General features: G+C 52.7%; 1 protein-coding gene and 1 long non-coding RNA gene across 2 annotated transcripts in view; both read left to right on the top strand.

The window, feature by feature from the left end:
- RPS6KA2 (ribosomal protein S6 kinase A2) overlaps positions 1-16,418 on the top strand; it is a 259,047-nt gene that overhangs the window by 196,839 nt on the left and 45,790 nt on the right. The window contains exons 7-11 of the mRNA XM_081829387.1: positions 4,461-4,541; positions 6,639-6,718; positions 9,552-9,658; positions 12,881-12,918; positions 15,299-15,441. Coding sequence (XP_081685513.1) covers positions 4,461-4,541; positions 6,639-6,718; positions 9,552-9,658; positions 12,881-12,918; positions 15,299-15,441 — 449 coding nt within the window. The remainder of the gene's footprint in view (positions 1-4,460; positions 4,542-6,638; positions 6,719-9,551; positions 9,659-12,880; positions 12,919-15,298; positions 15,442-16,418) is intronic.
- Positions 9,665-10,284, top strand: LOC145723179 (uncharacterized). The gene is made up of 2 exons (XR_014148071.1): positions 9,665-9,950; positions 10,081-10,284. It is a non-coding gene; the product is annotated as an uncharacterized LOC145723179 (long non-coding RNA).

The raw sequence follows: 16,418 nt of genomic DNA, 5'->3' as shown, positions 1-16,418 counted from the left end.
CCCAGCCAGACGGCTGCCGGCGTTTCGCTCTGGCCGGCATGATGGTCTCTAGTCTCAGCTCGCCCAGGTTCTGTGACGTCTCTCCCAGGTTCTGTGACTCACTGACACCGTAGCAATGCAGGGATGGAGGAAGCACCTCTCTGGGCTTTCTTTTTTATGTGTCTAGGTCTTAGGAATCAAAATCCCCCGGCGCCTGAGCTGTCCCAGAGGCAGCCTGGAGACCGCACCAGGCGGCGACGCGTTTGCTGTCCATGCCCGGGTCTTTCTTGGTGCCAGGACGCTCCGTGGCTGCATCACGTGGCCGAGCCGCCGGCCCAGGCCTTTCCAGCCATCCCGGGCTCCGGCCCGAGAGCGACCAGCGGGGCAGGGAGAGGCGTCGGGGAGGGCAGGGCGTGGGCTGTGCTCGGCTGGACAGAATCCGCAGACCTGGGGAGCGATGGGCCCCCGCGCGTGGTCTCGCGGCCGGGGGGCACCACTCTATGGAACCACTGCCCTGCGGGTCCCCGGACACGGACAGTCGGGGACGCTGTGTCAACGCTGACGAAACCGTGCCCCGTGTGAACACAGCCTGTTTCCTGGCACCTGGGGAGGAGCCGTGCCCACCTCCGGAGTTGTTGCCATCGCGTGTGAGTGTGGACGCGTCTCCCCAGCTGAGCTGTTAGCTCTGTCTCTACGATCACTCAGGGCTCCTGCATTTATGGAGCTTCCTGGCCCTCGTCCTGTTTGCCCCACACAACCTCTACGTGCTTTACTGGCCTTTTAACGTTACAATCTCTCGGATGGCCGGTCTGTGGACGTTTGTAAGTCAATCTCTCCCTCTTCCCTGTGTGCAATGTCTCCATTGTTTTTATGAGACAGATCCCCCCCCGGACGTCAGATGGCCATTCCTCTTTGTTATCATTTTCATGGATTGATTTTTTTTTAACACCTAACTCTTTAATAGATCTGGGATTTATTTTTGTGTGAAATGTAGGGAGGAAATTTGTTTTCTGCTGTAACTTAACAGTTCCTTGGAAATTTAAATGTAAGATCTTTTTCTAATTTTTTCACCAGGCTTCTTAAGGCCTTTGGTTTCCATTACCAACACAGAATTCGGATATATGACTAAACAGTCTTCCTCACGCCAAACAGATCTAAGACAATGGTAAGATCAATCCTATTTAGAGGATTTTTAGATGCTCTGAACCAGTGTTGAAGACTAAGCCTTGCGAGGAGATGCTAGGTGGGTGCAGGAACGCGGTGGCCCCTTTCCTTAGCTACTCTGCTTCCCCGGATCTTGTCGGGGGACGGTGGATGGAGCAGAGACTTCTCCCAGAGGAGCACGCACCTCAGGGGACAGAAGACTGCCGTCCCGTGGCCCTGTCAGCGTGGCCCGCTCCGCTGAGGTAAAGACACCCCAGGAGGCTAGCCGGATGCAGCGATGAGCTCCTCGCTGTGAGGAGGCAGCCCAGGCCTGGGACATGGTGACAGGGGTAGGTCCACACAGCAGGTGGCTTAGAAAGGCTTCTAACTGCATTAGGAGGGACAGTCACTCACGGGATGTGCCCGCAGCTGATGGCTCTGCCCTCCCTGCGGTGTCTCTCCTGCTTCCCCAGACCCCGTCCCGGCTCCCCCACATACGGAGAGGCCTCCGGGGGCACCCCTCACTGCCGTCTCTGCACACGGCTCCCCAATTCTTACTCGCTGGCGGCAGTCGGCAGCTTTGCCTGGTCGTGCCGCACGGAGGAGAGCGACACACAGTGGACAGGGAGTGGGCAGGAGGAGAAAGAAACTCCAGGCCAGGCGGGGAGAGCTGTGCCTTCACCGTCCAGAGGTCCCGTTTCTGAGGAGCAGGGGGACAACCCTGTCCCGAGGTCAGCGTCCCCTGGCCTCACGAGGAGCCCGTGCTCTGCCTTTGGCACCTGCATCTCTGCATCCTGCGGTCTGCCTTCTGTTTACGTGGAAGACAGAGAGGACACTGAGCAAAGCCTAGCTCACCCGACGGTGACTCACAAATGAGAAACAGGAAGGCAAGACTAAAGTCTGCACCACAACCTCCTAAAAGGCTTGCACGCAATGACCACGCCCACAGAGGGGAAGAGGATCTGAAACTCGGGGCTCAGGGCTCAGCGATGCGAGGCTGCATTAACTAAAACGCCCAGCGACCGGCTTCACTGTGAGCGCCATGCTCCACTCAGTTCCTGGGGCGATGGTCCCCACATGTGGCTCTTGCTCACAGCTTGTTTCCAGCCAACGCCACTTTGTGTCTCCTTTGTGGCCCAAGGGTCTGTGTTCTCCTCGAGGCTGGAGTCTGTTTCCAGCAGGGACGGTGCACCCCACCCCAGCGGGCCGCACCCCCAACCGGCCTGGCCTGGAGCACCGCTTCTCTCTGCAGCAAGCCTCGTCTGCTCTCCGTGAATGCAGGGCACATTGTGTTTATCTGTTCATCGTTGACAGGCGCTTGGGTTCTTTCCACCTGTGGGCTGTTGTGAGTAATGTGGCTGTGAACATGGTGTGCAGGGACCTGTGTGAGTTCCCGTCTTCAGTTCTTTGGGATGTAAACTAGGAGTGGAATTGCTGGGTCACATAGCAGTTCTGCGTTTAACTTTTGAGGAGCAGCCACTTTGTTTTCCAGAGACTGCGCCATCCTACGTTCGACCAGCTCTGCACAAATGTTCTGACTGCTTGCTCCATCCTCCCCAATGCTTGTCATTTCCCCCTTTATTTATTACAGCCATTCTTTGGGAAGCATTTCCCAAATAAAACTTTAAAAGTATGTATCACAAAGCCAAAATAGGGATGGATTAAATGCCTTGTCCAGTAATACAATATTTATACTGGTCCCTGGTAGGGATATTGGAGGAGATTTTCTCCCTCTGCTCACATGGGGTGGTACAAAGTCATTGCCCTTGGTGAGTCAATTTGCTTGTGGGAATCTTGGGGTTATTCTTATTCTCAAGCAGTGATCCTATTTGGCTTGTTTATTTTTGCCTTAAAACTAATTCCATCTATATTCTCAGATGGCTACATTTTGGACAATGTCAGCATCAAAAAGAATAATGATGTAATTGGTTAAAACACACTAATTTTGTAAAAAATCCCTAATGCCTACTTATCCTCAGGGACAGAGAGAAGCAATCTTCCTCTTGATTTCCAGTTCGTCAGAAATGAGAAGATCCCGGGCACCTGGGTGGCTCAGTTGGTTAAGCGACTGCCTTCGGCTCAGGTCATGATCCTGGAGTCCCGGGATCGAGTCCTGCATCGGGCTCCCTGCTCAGCGGGGGGGTCTGTTTCTCCCTCTGACCCTCTTCCCTCTTGTGCTGTCTCTCATTCTCTCTCTCAAATAAATAAATAAAATCTTTAAAAAAAAAAAAAGAAAGAAATGAGAAGATCCCCATTTTGCAGCCCTAAATGACTCAAGCAAGGAGCATTCATATGCATATGCTAACACTCTTGGATGAAGGAGTATTAGGGGCCCACAGCTCACTTGTTTTAGAAGAAAATGCTTTATGACCCGGTAATTTCTTTAACAAGAATGGCATCACCTTCTCTATCAAATACCACCCTGTAGGTTACTTATTACTTACAAAGGGACATGCCGGTCCTTACAGTAAGAGACTGATGACTTGGCACTTTAATCACATCATCAAATTTAGCATCACCTAGAGAGGGTCCCGCAGCACAGCTCACCTGCTGCAATCAGAGGTACACAGCGTCACCATTTGCTGAAAATGTTTAGCCTCCATCTTATAAAGCCTCCAGACCTAACTTCAGTTTGCAAGAAATAAAGAAGTTAGAGCCACCAGTTAAGCAACAATCAGACAAACCCAGAATATGGAACAATCTACAAGAAACTGGCCTGGCCTGACCAAAAAGTCCACAAAATATGAAGAAGAAAAAAAAAAACAAAAAAAACAACCCAAATTGTGGGACCATTCTATTCTAGAATAAAGAAATATAACAACCAAACGTAACGTGTGAACCTTGACTGGCTCCCACATTGGGAAAACTAACAGCTGTAAATGACATGGTGGGGGGTGTTGACCATGGATTGGGTATTAGATGACATTGTGGAATGATTGTTAATTTCCTAGAGGTGACAGTTGTCTCAGGAGTTCTGTAAGAGACTGTCCTTACTCCTAGGAAATGCTGCTTGCAAACACAGCTAGGAGTCAAGTATCACAGTGTCCATGATTTTGTGTCAGAATTTTGGCTACAGTGTATGTACGTGTGAAGAGAGAGACACACAGAGACAGACAAAGACCCAGAAGGAACGCACGTGTATCAGAAAGCCCACAGCTGTTGACTCTAGGTGGATGATTTAAGGGTGATCATTATCCTACTGTTTCAACTTTTGTGTCTGCTTGAAAATTGTTGTAACAAAACATTGGGGGAGGTTATTTGTAGCTAATGTTTTATGTTCCCTGTTCTCTAGAACCCCATTTCTGCCTCCTGAAAGCCTTTGTTTTTCTGTTTTGCAGTTCGGGACCGAGTCAGGTCGAAGATGGAGAGAGATATTTTGGCAGAAGTGAATCACCCTTTCATTGTAAAGCTTCATTATGGTAAATAGAGTAAAACATAACCTACTTTTGAGAGGACCTAAGCAACCTTCCCCAAATCCAAGGAAAATGAAACAGCACTGGGTCAGGAGAAGAGCCCTCCCTGTCACGGGGCCTGGCCTGTAGGGTGTGGGGCTGTCTTCCCTCTGCAGCCCCATGATCTCTTCTGCATTTTTCCGCTCTGAGGGAGCAAGATGCCCTGTTTTAACCAGAGACTAAAGTGAGGGGGCTATACTTTGCTACTAATTAAATTATCATCATTGATAAAGTAGTAAAAAAATAAATAAAAGGTCTCTTGGCCTAGATTGGGGTGAATCTGTGACATATTTTTGTGTTGTTTTAGAAGAAAATGCTTTATGACCCAGTAATTGCTTTAACCAGAATGGCATCACCTTCTCTATTTTAAGTGAATACTATGTTTCAAGCATTTTAAAGAGAGTAGCTCATTGAACCCTCAAAACTTTCTTTCAAGGGAGGTTACTGTTTCTGTTTCCTGGAAGAGAAATGAGACACAATCAAATAAGAGTGATTCTGGTGGCCACATGCGTGTGGCACCCACAAACTCCTCTGAGTTCGCTTTCTATCGTTTCCCTCCTCGGGGAAGCAGTAAGTGAAATCTTCAAACTAAAAATAATGAACGAGAGGCGCCAGACGGCATTAACTCTTACTGCCCTACCGAATAATTAATATGAGGGAAATATAGAAGAAGGAAAAAAAACCCTACCTTGTTGGTTTCAAAGGCACCGGGTGTGGGGGTTGTCCGAGACATTTCCACGAGTCAGGACGAAGCAAAGGTGTAAGCCGTGCTCAGAGGTAGGAGGGCAGAGGCTTCTCGCTCTTTGCTGGTTACCTTCTGATATTTCTCAGAAAACACTTCAGTCTCATGTAGAAAGTGTGTGGCTTATGCTTTCAAAGCCAGTAGGAGTGACGGTGGCTGTGAATTTGCTGGGAGGCTCGGTGGCCACAGGCAGGTGCCCGAGCTCTGTCCTGCTGCTGCCCAGGGAGGCCGACCCGACCTCCCCCTCTCACAGCTGCCTGTGACCCCACTGTCAGATCCAGTCCCATGTGTCACTTTAGCTGGTTTCCAGGGGGTTCTCTGAAGAAGAAACAGCATCTTTCAAGGATTTCTAAATGTGTCTTCCGTGTCAGCTCTGTGGCTGATCAAAAGATACTTGTTCTCCTTCTGCCTGTCAAGCCCTAGGAGAGAGGATTGAATCCATACTTCACTTTATATGAGTCTGACAAGGATTTTTTAGTGAGAGGCTGTTTCTGAAACCCTAACACGTATCATGTTTCTAGTATTTTCTTTTAGAAAATAAAAAGTTTTCAAGTAAGCAGGGATATCAGGACCCCCTGCAGCCACACTTCCTAGGTATGTAAGATAGATGCCAAGTGATAGATCATCAATCACATCGAACTGAGAATCAAGAGTCAATGGTGATTGGTTTCTCTTAACCCTCACATGCACACTCAGCCCCCTTTGGAGCAAGGCACGCCTGGCTAAATGGTGGGCAAGACCGGAAGTATAAACAGCAGGCCCATAATCATAGTTCATGGTGATCAAACCTAGAACATGGGCCCCATTTGCCATGATGTACGATGCATGGGGCCGACCGGTCACCAACACCTCCATGAAAGAAGGGGTCAAATGATGGGTTGCCTTGACCTGGAGCTGTACAGAATGCAGCTCCATGAAGGAAAGGAGGCTTGCCCACACCGGGTCAGAGCCATCATCCGGCTCCTCACCAAACACCTCACCGTGGTGCCCAGAGCCCAGCATGGGTAGTGGTGATAGTGAGAGCAGGTTGGAACCTGCAGATATGGGCCTCCATGTATTTTCCATCCCCTCTGTGATTAAAAAAGGAAGGGGGGACCAAAGGAGAGGAGAAGAAAGAAGAGAGGTGACCCTCTGGACTCTTAATAAAAGTGGGGGACACAGACAGACTCATTCCTGCCGACCCTTTCCTGGAGTTCCGCCCCGACAAGGCCCTCCCCCTTCACCCCCGCAGCCCGGCTCCAGCCCTGTTTCTGGAATGTCCGGCACTGCACCCCGCTTGTGTTCTCAGACCCCTGGGATGCCAACCCTCTCTCCTTCCACAGCCTTTCAGACGGAAGGAAAGCTCTACCTGATCCTGGACTTCCTGAGGGGAGGGGACCTCTTCAGCCGGCTCTCCAAAGAGGTACGCGGGGCAAAGAAGGATGGTGAGCTCTCGAGGGAGGTCTGTGTGTGGTGTGCGTGCTGCAATTGTGTACAAATGCTGTGAATGCTGTCAGTATGTGTGAGAGTGTATGTGAGTGTGTATGCTGAGTGCGTGTGTGTGGTATGTGTGCTGTGTGTGTGTGTGTGCATGTGGTGTGCATGCTCTCGGTATGTGTGAGAATGTGTGTGTCTGTCAGCGTGTGTGCTGTGAGTGTGTGCGCTGTGGGGTTTACATGGTGTGTGTGGGATGTGTGTGCATGTGAACATGTGTGTGTATGTGCATGAATGTGTGCATCTGTTTTAAAGAAGTCACACAAGTGATACGGAGAAGTGATCTGTTGTCCTTGAAAGATCATAAGCAAACAGGTGCTTCCGGGCGCTGGGAAGTGCGCCGACCCCCGTGGGGAGCAGACGAAAGCAGAGGTGGGTTTAGAGTAGCAGCTGGGGGACTGTTTCCCAGTATCTCACCTTCCGTCGTGGGAAGGTGCTGGGAGCACGCTGCCCACACGTCCCGGGAGGTGCTTCCGGAGCATCTAGTCGGGTCTTCCCGCGGGAGGGGAGGTCTCCGTGACCGCTTCAAGCCCGGGCCTTGTCCTTGACCCCACAGTCCTGATATGGGAATTGTCCAGACTGTCACCCAGGGCAACACGACAGCTCTCTGGGCCCTAATTGATGTGAAGAGCTCTCTGCTTCATGGCGTGGAGGAAACCAGCCTTCTTCCTGCCTGAGGCAACAACAGCACTGGGCTTAAATCCCAGCGGCTCTGAGCTGTTCCTTCACACGGAGCCAACGGTGATGAAGGCAGCCACGCATCGGACGGCACCTCGCCCAGGTCTCCAGTCTCTCCGGTGCCGCCTTACCCAGCACAGCCGGGGTGATTTAACTGGGACGGTGTGTTCAGACTGCCCTCTCCCCTTCTCTCTCCCTCCCACTTTTTGACCAAGAGACCCTTCAATCCTGCATGGACCTCCAAAGTGAGCAACAGATCAAAGTGGAGCAGGAGGGGGGTCCCAGGGCCTGCGGGCTGCTCTCTCCCTCCAGTTTTTAAGGGTCCCTCAGACAACGCACAGCTGATGCAGTGAGCTCCTTTTATACAGGCTGAAAGCCCAGGGCTGGAGGACTCAGATCCCACTTCCACAACCAGCCGTTCTGGAGCAGGAGTCTGTCTGGTCCCTGCTTGTGCTCACATGTTCCCAGAGGGCAGAACTACCAGCATCTGCCCGTCTGCCGCCTGCTAAGTACTGATTTCCCTTACCCTCTCAGACCACGTGGGGTTTGGTTTCGTCCAGTGTCTGGCACCACACACCCTGTCACAGGTTTCTTGACCAAATGGCAGCAGTAGTTAGCAAAAAGCCCTGCGTGACCTCCCGAGGGGAACGCGGGTCCCCCCGACACCTTTATTTCAGAATAAAGGTAAAGTCGTCAAGTGTGGGCACAGCAGATTCTCAGAAACGACGTGGGACAGTATCCTCCTCCCGTCCTCTCTTTCAACAAGGCCGTTGGACAGCATTGTGCCATGTGTGGGTCACTGTCCTGACTTCCTTCAAGGACGCACCTCGTGGGGTGTTTCACTTCTGCACACTCTGTCACTTGGACTTGGGGACTATCCTGAGATTTGCCCTAAGAACTGGACAAGTGGATAAATACGGTTGCACTCTGAGCACGGACCTACAGACAAGCCGTGGTGGTTACCCAGAGAGAAAAAGTCAGATTCGAGAGAATATGACAGCTAGCAGAATCGGACTAAAAGTTAGTCCACAGACTATGTTGACCAATTTAGAAAAGAAACGCCCAGCCAGGAAGGGCGCCTGTTGAGCACGGGAGAGAGAACAGGAGGTTCCAAAGGCCAGAAGGGCCATGAGGGTTGACACCTCCCAGAGGTGACCACCCAGGACCACAGGGCGTGAGTCCCGGCGCCGATGGGAAGTGCCCCTTCTGTGGAATGGATGGGCCCCACCTGCGCCAGCCTGACGTGGTCACCATCCTCTTCCCCAACGGCCCTTATTCTAACTCTGTGCGTCCCAGGCAGCCCGCTGAGTCTGTATTGATTCTTCCTGTGTCTGTGTTCAGAGAGAGAATTCAGTCATCATACACAGTTCCAGTGTCGGTGACATTGATTTCTCATGGTGAATGTAAAAACTGGTTTGTGCTAACAAATCTGCCTTTCTAGAGGGTGACTTTAAATATTACACGCTGATTCTAACAAGCGCGGGAGGAATGGAAACGTCCCCCAGACGATGGCTTTGAAGGGTGCTGGGCGCCTGGCCTGGTGAATGCGTCAGCTCGCCTGAACCAGGATGCCCGACTCGTGGACCCTGACGCCCACGGGTCCCTGGCCCGGGTGCCTCACGGACTCTACGCCCCGTACATGTTGTTTTTGCTAGAACTCGGCCCACTTTGGGTAGATGGAAGGGAGTGGGGACGAGATCCCGGGTACGTTCTCAGTAGCCCTTCCTCAGCCCTTCGGGATGTGGCTTCACATCCGAACCGCTCATATTAAAATATCAAGCCCAGAGCTCCGTGATTCCTGGAGGCGAGGAGGAGGAGGAGACTAAGTGCTCCACTTACGGGCTAATTAACCATCTTTGTAGGGAACTGCTCTTCTGCCTTCACTGATCTCCAGACTAGAAAGAGAGCTCATTTTTCCATTGTGAGAGCCAGCAGTGTTACGGGGGAGGGGAGCCTGTGATCTTCCGCAGAGCAGGACTGAGCCCAGTGCACTTTGCGGGGCTGACTCATGATGTTCTCTGGCAGAGCTCTTCAAAACAAACCAGCCACAGAATAAGCCAAACAGTCTTGTTCTCGCTTCCTAGGTGATGTTCACCGAGGAGGATGTCAAGTTCTACCTGGCTGAGCTGGCCCTGGCTTTAGACCACCTCCACGGCCTGGGGATCATCTACAGAGACCTAAAGCCTGAGAAGTAAGTGAGGACGTGGTAGGACGCCGCCTCCACACCGCCCTTCTTGCTGCCCCTGCTGGGAGCCGCTGCTCTCTCTCTGATTCCCACGTGGGTGCACAGCAGGGAGTAGGCTGGGGCCGTCCTGCTGCGGGCACCCCCCACGCGGGTTCCACCCGCCCGCCCCTGACACCGTGCCCAAACGGGCGTGGCTGATGCTGATTGGTACAGGCCGTTCCCGGCAGCGCCTCTCACCTGATCCTCGTAACAACGCTCTGGCGGAGGCCGGGCCGGGGCCCGTGTCCCTGCTGTTCGGGTAAGGCTGGGCAGGGAGGGGGTTCCTGCCGCACAGCTGCCCCCTCTCCCGCCGTGGGGAACTCCTCGGACGTGCACCCCGACGCTAGCTTGCCTCTCCGCTCCGGTCCCTTTGGGGCCGTCCTCTGCAGAGCCAGGAAGCCTCCACGACTCCAGCAGGCCATTTCCAGGTGGCGAGTCAGACGAGCCTTCCGGAGAGTTTTTCTGAAAGACAGTAGCGCCAGATTCCCCAGATCTTCCAATGAGCTTTTGCATGCCTTTGGTAAAGATCATCTGTAATCTTTTAGGATATTTTAGCTATCCTCAATTGAAAGATTAAAGTCCCTCCAAAATCACAGTTTCCGTTTCAGGTTTTTTTCGTATATTCTGTGTAGAGCGGACACACAACAGTGGCCCACATGAAGAAGGAGGGATCTAGTGGGCGCTATTTTAGGTTCAGGAGGACCGCCTGGCCGTAGTCCCGAAGGCAAAATCACGATTTTCTCACTCAGTATATTCACTGCCCCATGAGACCATTCGATTCCACGCACCGAGGCCGAGGCCCACAACTGCCTGTGGTAGAGCCTGGTGGGACCCCCCAGCTTTGGGCACAAGGCAGCCCGTAGCCGTGGGCTGACTCATCGCCGAGGGCTCAGGAAGCGGGCTTCAGCCCGTGCTCCTCGGCCTTTCCTCTTTCATGGACACCGAGCTGAGGAAAAGACAGCTCCGCTCTGCTGCCATTTTTATTGGATGTGGTGGTGTTTTATGGGAAACGTCTGGGCAACGTTGTGCCCATACAGGAAGGAAAGTCCATTTGTCCCACACCAGCGGGACGCGCACATCTTGCATGGCTTTGACAAAACGACCCACAGTAGCTCTCTCCGGTCGAACATCACAGGCTGCACACCTCAATAAATGTCTAGATGATCGCAAAAGGCCCTATTGTCAGCGTCCCCTCGGAGAGAACAGTATCCTTTTTTTTTTTTTTTAAAGATTTTATTTATTTATTCATGAGAGACAGAGAGACAGAGGCAGAGGGAGAAGCAGGCTCCCTGCGGAGCGGGGAGCCCGATGCGGGACTCGATCCCAGGACCCTGGGATCATGACCTGAGCCGAAGGCAGACGCTTAACCGACTGAGCCACCCAGGTGCCCCGAGAACAGTATCCTATTAAGTACAGCTGCCTCCCTCAGCGAGCGCTCGCGTGAGGCAGATCCCAAAGCCGTGAGCCCCGGACACCTGTTGGGGTGTGCTCCCTGCTTCTCTCTCTCTTTAAAGGTCAAAGGGATCTTTACAGTTAAAAATAGTAATATTTAATCACAGAGTTGAAGAAAGAAGATTCTGTTGTTAAATAGAGTGAGTAGGGGATTCATCTGGAAAGCTGCTCATTTCCAGGCAAAGATTAAGTCTAACTGAAAAGCAAAGATGAAAACGTTCACCTCTTTCATGATAAACTGTCATCTTAATGATGCGCTGTAACATTTTCCTTCACATTTCAATAAAATAGTAGGTCTTTTTTTTTTAATCCCTTGGCAGATGTTTTTTTTTTTTTATTTATTCATTTGAGACACAGAGATACAGAGAGAGAGAGAGCATGAGCAGTGGGAGAGGCAGAGGGAGAGGGAGAAGCAGACTCCCGGCTGAGCCAGGAGCCCGATGTGGGGCTCGATCCCAGGACCCTGGGATCATGACCTGAGCCGAAGGCAGACGCTTAACCATCTGAGCCACCCAGGCGCCCCCATGGCAGATGTTTTTAACTGTGGCAAGAAAAACAGTAGAAAGTGAGCGTCTCAGCCTTTGTAAGTGTGCAGCACACACTCACATCTCCGTGCAGCCACCAGCGCTGTCCATCTTCCAGACTCTCTGCACCTCGCAAAACTGAAACTCTGTCCCCGTGAGACGCCCACTCCCCGCTGCACCACCGCTGCCCAGTCCTGGCACCCTCCACCGTCTGCTTCTATGGCTCTGACTGCTCTAGGTCCCCCTTATAAGTGGAACGCACGTCTCCTCTGTGGTGCCCGGTTCACTGCACTCGGCTCCTTGTCCGCAGGTCCATCCACGTGCTCGCGTGGGTCAGGATGCCACTACTCTGCCTGCCTGTTAAGGCAGCCGGCCTTGCTTTGGTTCCTCGCCATTCTCTTCCTGGTCTCTTTAAGGCTGCCTGGTACCCCCCAGGAGCTGACGGGACAGGATTTAATTACAGCAAAAAAAAGAAAGAAAGAAAGAAATGGAAGACTCGGAGCCCTGGGGAGCCCCGAGGGCTGACAGCCTGGAAGAAGGGCTTCCTTGAGTGCTGGCCTGCGTCCGCCCTTGCGGCTCACCCTCTGCCCTACAGTGAGGAGCACCCTCCCCCGGCAGAGCTCGGAAGAGCAAGGCGGACGCTCCCTCTAGGCCAGTGCTCCAGGTGTCAGGCTCTGGTGGGACAAAGACACCCGGTGGGATAGCACCTGTGACAAGGGGCAGCCTGCCGAGCCCCAAGCCTCCTTGATGCTGAGGCCCCAGGCATCCCGAGAGGAAGGGTGGTGCTCATAGAGGGGTGATGGGGAGAAATAGTGAGCCTCTGGCCGTTGAGAGCCTGCCTGGGTAGGGAAAAATTCAAGAGGCTCCAGATCTCCACAGGCCAAGACAATCCTGGACCCTCTCAATCATGTTCTTCATGCGGGACGGTCTGAAGGGTTCCTGAACCTCACTGTGGGCTAAAGAAAGTCTTGAACCTGCAGGTCCCAGCTTTTGCCTGGTTAACCCCAAACACTGTGGATCTGAATCCACTGGTGACCCAGCAGAAGCTGCTGACTGGGGAAGCAGTAAATCCCGAAGCCCACATCTACACGTGGCAGGCGACCCCCGCGTGGGGACTGCTGCCCAGGCCGCCCTGCTGTGCCCCCCAAGGTCTGCACACCCCCCAGCTGAGCAGGCCTCCGGTAAAGCATCTGTGTTCTCCCCTCTCTTTCAGCATCCTGCTGGACGAAGAGGGACACATCAAGATCACAGGTTTGTAGAGGACGGCAGTCTCCCGGTGACTTCACCTCAGCCCTGGTAAATGTGGGGAGCAGCTCAGAGCCAAAGCCCTCCTAGCACCAGCATTTGCTGGTGGTGTCTCTGATTTGGCTGAAGCTTTCATAGAGCTCACTTATGTTACGTTGGTGTGCGTCCTCACAGCCTCTAGAAATGCTCAAACTTTCCAGGTCCCCTTCCTTCCCTGTCTCCTGTCCAAAGAACCTTCCAGCACCTTCCCTGCAGACTCTCATCCCTGGCTGTCTGTTCAAGAATGATGATGCACAGTACTGATGTGGGGCAAATATCGGTGCTCTCCCGGGAGCACGTCCCCACACTCTGGTGCCCTCCTGCCTTCAGGGACCACGTGTGAATGCACATGGGAGCCTGCCTTCCTGCTGAAACCTCACGCCCGTCCCGTTGCCACCCAGTTGGAGCGACCTGAAAACACACACCCCAGTTCCATGGCACGCATTGTATTAATTTCCCCTTGCTGGTATCACGGTCACCACAGACTGAGTGGCTTCCAGTAGCACATCTGCTCATCTTATCGTTCGGGGGGCTCCAGAGAGCCTGTTCTGCTGCCTTCTCCAGCTTCTAGGAGCTGCTGACATCCCTCAGCTTGTGGCCCCATCCTCCGTCTTCACGGCCAGCAGCACGGCCTTCCCTGATCTCTGTGACTCTGCCCCCAAATCCACATAAGGGCTCTTGTGTCACCTGGCCCACCTGGAAAATCCAGGACAACCACCCCATCTCATGATCCTTGGCTCATCACTCCTGCAGGACCCCCTTGACCTGTGAGGTGACCTCCTCACAGGTTCTGGGGCTCTGGATGATGGCATCTCTGGGGGCCATTCCCCCACCAGCTGTCCTGCTGACCTGGTTCTGCCTCATGTCCATACGCGCCCATTCCTGCACGTCCACCAGTTTGCTCTTCCTGAACTAACACTCTCCTCTCCTCCCCTAGAAGCTTGTCCCTGCTTGGGGTGCCTGGTCGACCCCTGTTCTTACCTCAAAGCTTCTCTCAGCACCCCTTCTTCCCTACTCTGTGGCCCCCATGTGGTCACGCTGCCCCTCACTTGCTGGCCTGCATGCCACCATGCCCTGTCTTCTCAAGGGTGGGTTTACCCTGTCTTCGTGGATCCCCAAGACTTGGCGGAGTGCACATAGTAACTGGCAATAAATATTGGTTAAATATTTTTACAGGCTTGTTAATGTTCAAAGTTCGATTTTTAAAAGTTCTCATGAACTTATATACCAGACCCTGATTACCCCTTTCGGCGAACCTTCAGCCCACCCATTCCTGACCTGTAATGTCATGCCATCAGGGTCACGTGGCATGTGGTGGAGATTTACAATTCTGTTAATACTTCAGACGTGTTCTCTGCCAAATGAGGAACTGAACGTACCCTATAAAAGTCACACTTGTGCCTTGTGCCTGGCAGCTGGAATGCATATGGAGCTACCGTGTCCAATTTATCTATAATATGACAGAGTTTGGGCTTTCTCTGATTTAATAATCATAGATTGTATTATTATTATTATTACTATTATTAATCATGACCCCAAGTTCATAATATGTGATAATTTGCCATTTGGGCCAGGCACAGATTACAAACAGCCCCCTCCCAGACTCTGATGTGTAAAGCAAGCCACTTTGCTGCGAGTGAGCAAACCCACCCGTGGGCGTTTGATGTTCTCACTCAGCACGTGGCCCTGGATGGAACTGATGGATATTATCCTTCTTCTCAAACATGCTGAAACTGAAGGGGTGCCCTCATCTTAGAAGCAATGTGTTCCCTGTGCCCTTCAGTCACTAAGTGCATGAACACACAAGCTTTGGAAGAAGGTAGAACGGACTGAGGATTTCTTGGAGGAGGGAGAGGGGAAGCGCTCACGGCAAATGCTCCACAGTCCTTATCAGACTCGCCTGTCTTCCCTTTGTGCCTCACCTCCAGGGACCTCCTTCCCCAGTAGCCTTCTGCCTGGACCTCTCTTCCAGCCCTTTCCTTCAGGGCTACCCCTCCCCTGCCATCTCATCCCAGCCCCAGGACCTGGAGCATCAGCATGCCCGGGCCACCTGCTGTGCCTCGTAAACAGCAGGGCTCCTGGGACTTCTCCTGTCTCGGTGAAATACAGCTTCTCGATACTGTTACCAGGCCCCCCAGGCTTTGTAGATTCCTGAAAGACCTTGAGCTGGGGAACGTACCACGCGGGGGCGTGAGGACACTTGCTTCCAAGGCGGGGGTGCCGTGGCCGGGACAGAGCGGGTTGAAGTCCCATAAATGACGCGGAAGCTCGCGGGTTGGGGGTCAGCATGGAAACAGTCCTGGTGCCTCTCCGACTGAGGCAGTGCCGTGTGCTCTTTCACTTTCAGATTTTGGGCTGAGTAAAGAGGCCATCGACCATGACAAGAGAGCTTACTCATTCTGCGGGACGATAGAGTACATGGCGCCCGAGGTGGTGAACCGGCGGGGACACACGCAGAGCGCCGACTGGTGGTCCTTCGGCGTGCTCATGGTAATGGTCCTCCCCAGTCCGCGGCGGCATCCCTTGTCGCTGAGCCCCAGCACTCGGTCCCATCCCCAGGTTGGCTCAGAGGTCCAGGAGTGAGCAGGGGAAACAGTGCTTGAAATGTGGATAGGCAGTGTGTCCCCAGGTGACCCACGGACAAGGAGGCCACCATTTCCTGCAACCTCCTCCTCTGCCCATCCCAAATTCCCACCCCCAGGAAACAGAACTGGGATTCAGATAAGGACACAAATGCATTTAGAGTCAAACCTTCTTTATACTTAACATTTTTACAGGCTGAGCATGAAGATTTTAAGGGATGTGGTGATTTTCATATTAAAGACATTTCTCTTATGTCAAACACAAAATCCTTCTACTTAGTTACAAAAATAACATGAGCCAAGGGCCTGCGTGGCTCAGATGGTTAAGCGTCTGCCTTCGGCTCAGGTCATGATCCCAGGGTCCTGGGATCGAGCCCCACGTCCAGCTCCCTGCTCCTTGGGAGCCTGCTTCTCCCTCTGCCTCTCTCTCTCTGTCTCTCATGAATAAATAAATAAAATCTTTAAAAAAAAAAATTAACATGAGCCAAAATACACATGGACTGAGATGTTTTTACATCTACATCAAGAAACTTGAATTTTCTTTAGCTCGTGCATGTTCACAGACAGAGCGCAGACCCAGACACCACCTGGCCTGGGGGATTCTGTAGTCAGAGAAGTGGTGTTGGCTCCCTGTCCCCAGATGGTCCTTCCTCTCCCTTCCTCCTACCCTGTCCCTCCGCCCATCCTCCCAGCCAGCACTGTGCCTGTGGCCTTCCATGCTTCCCGTGCCCTCAGCCCAGATCGGACTTCTGACGCTATGGAAGGTCACTCAGCTGGTGTGAGGCCCAGCCCTGTGCATCCCCAGCCCAGCTCCCGTACATCCCCAGCCCAGCTCCCATGCATCCCAAGCCCAGCTCCGTGTGTCCCCAGCCCAACTCCTGTGCA

Source organism: Leptonychotes weddellii, chromosome 8 (assembly GCF_054177405.1).
Source record: "Leptonychotes weddellii isolate Sample4059 chromosome 8, ASM5417740v2, whole genome shotgun sequence".
Classification (NCBI taxonomy): domain Eukaryota; kingdom Metazoa; phylum Chordata; class Mammalia; order Carnivora; family Phocidae; genus Leptonychotes; species Leptonychotes weddellii.
Note: the sequence above shows the minus strand (reverse complement) of the source record. Positions and strands in the feature narration are given on the sequence as shown.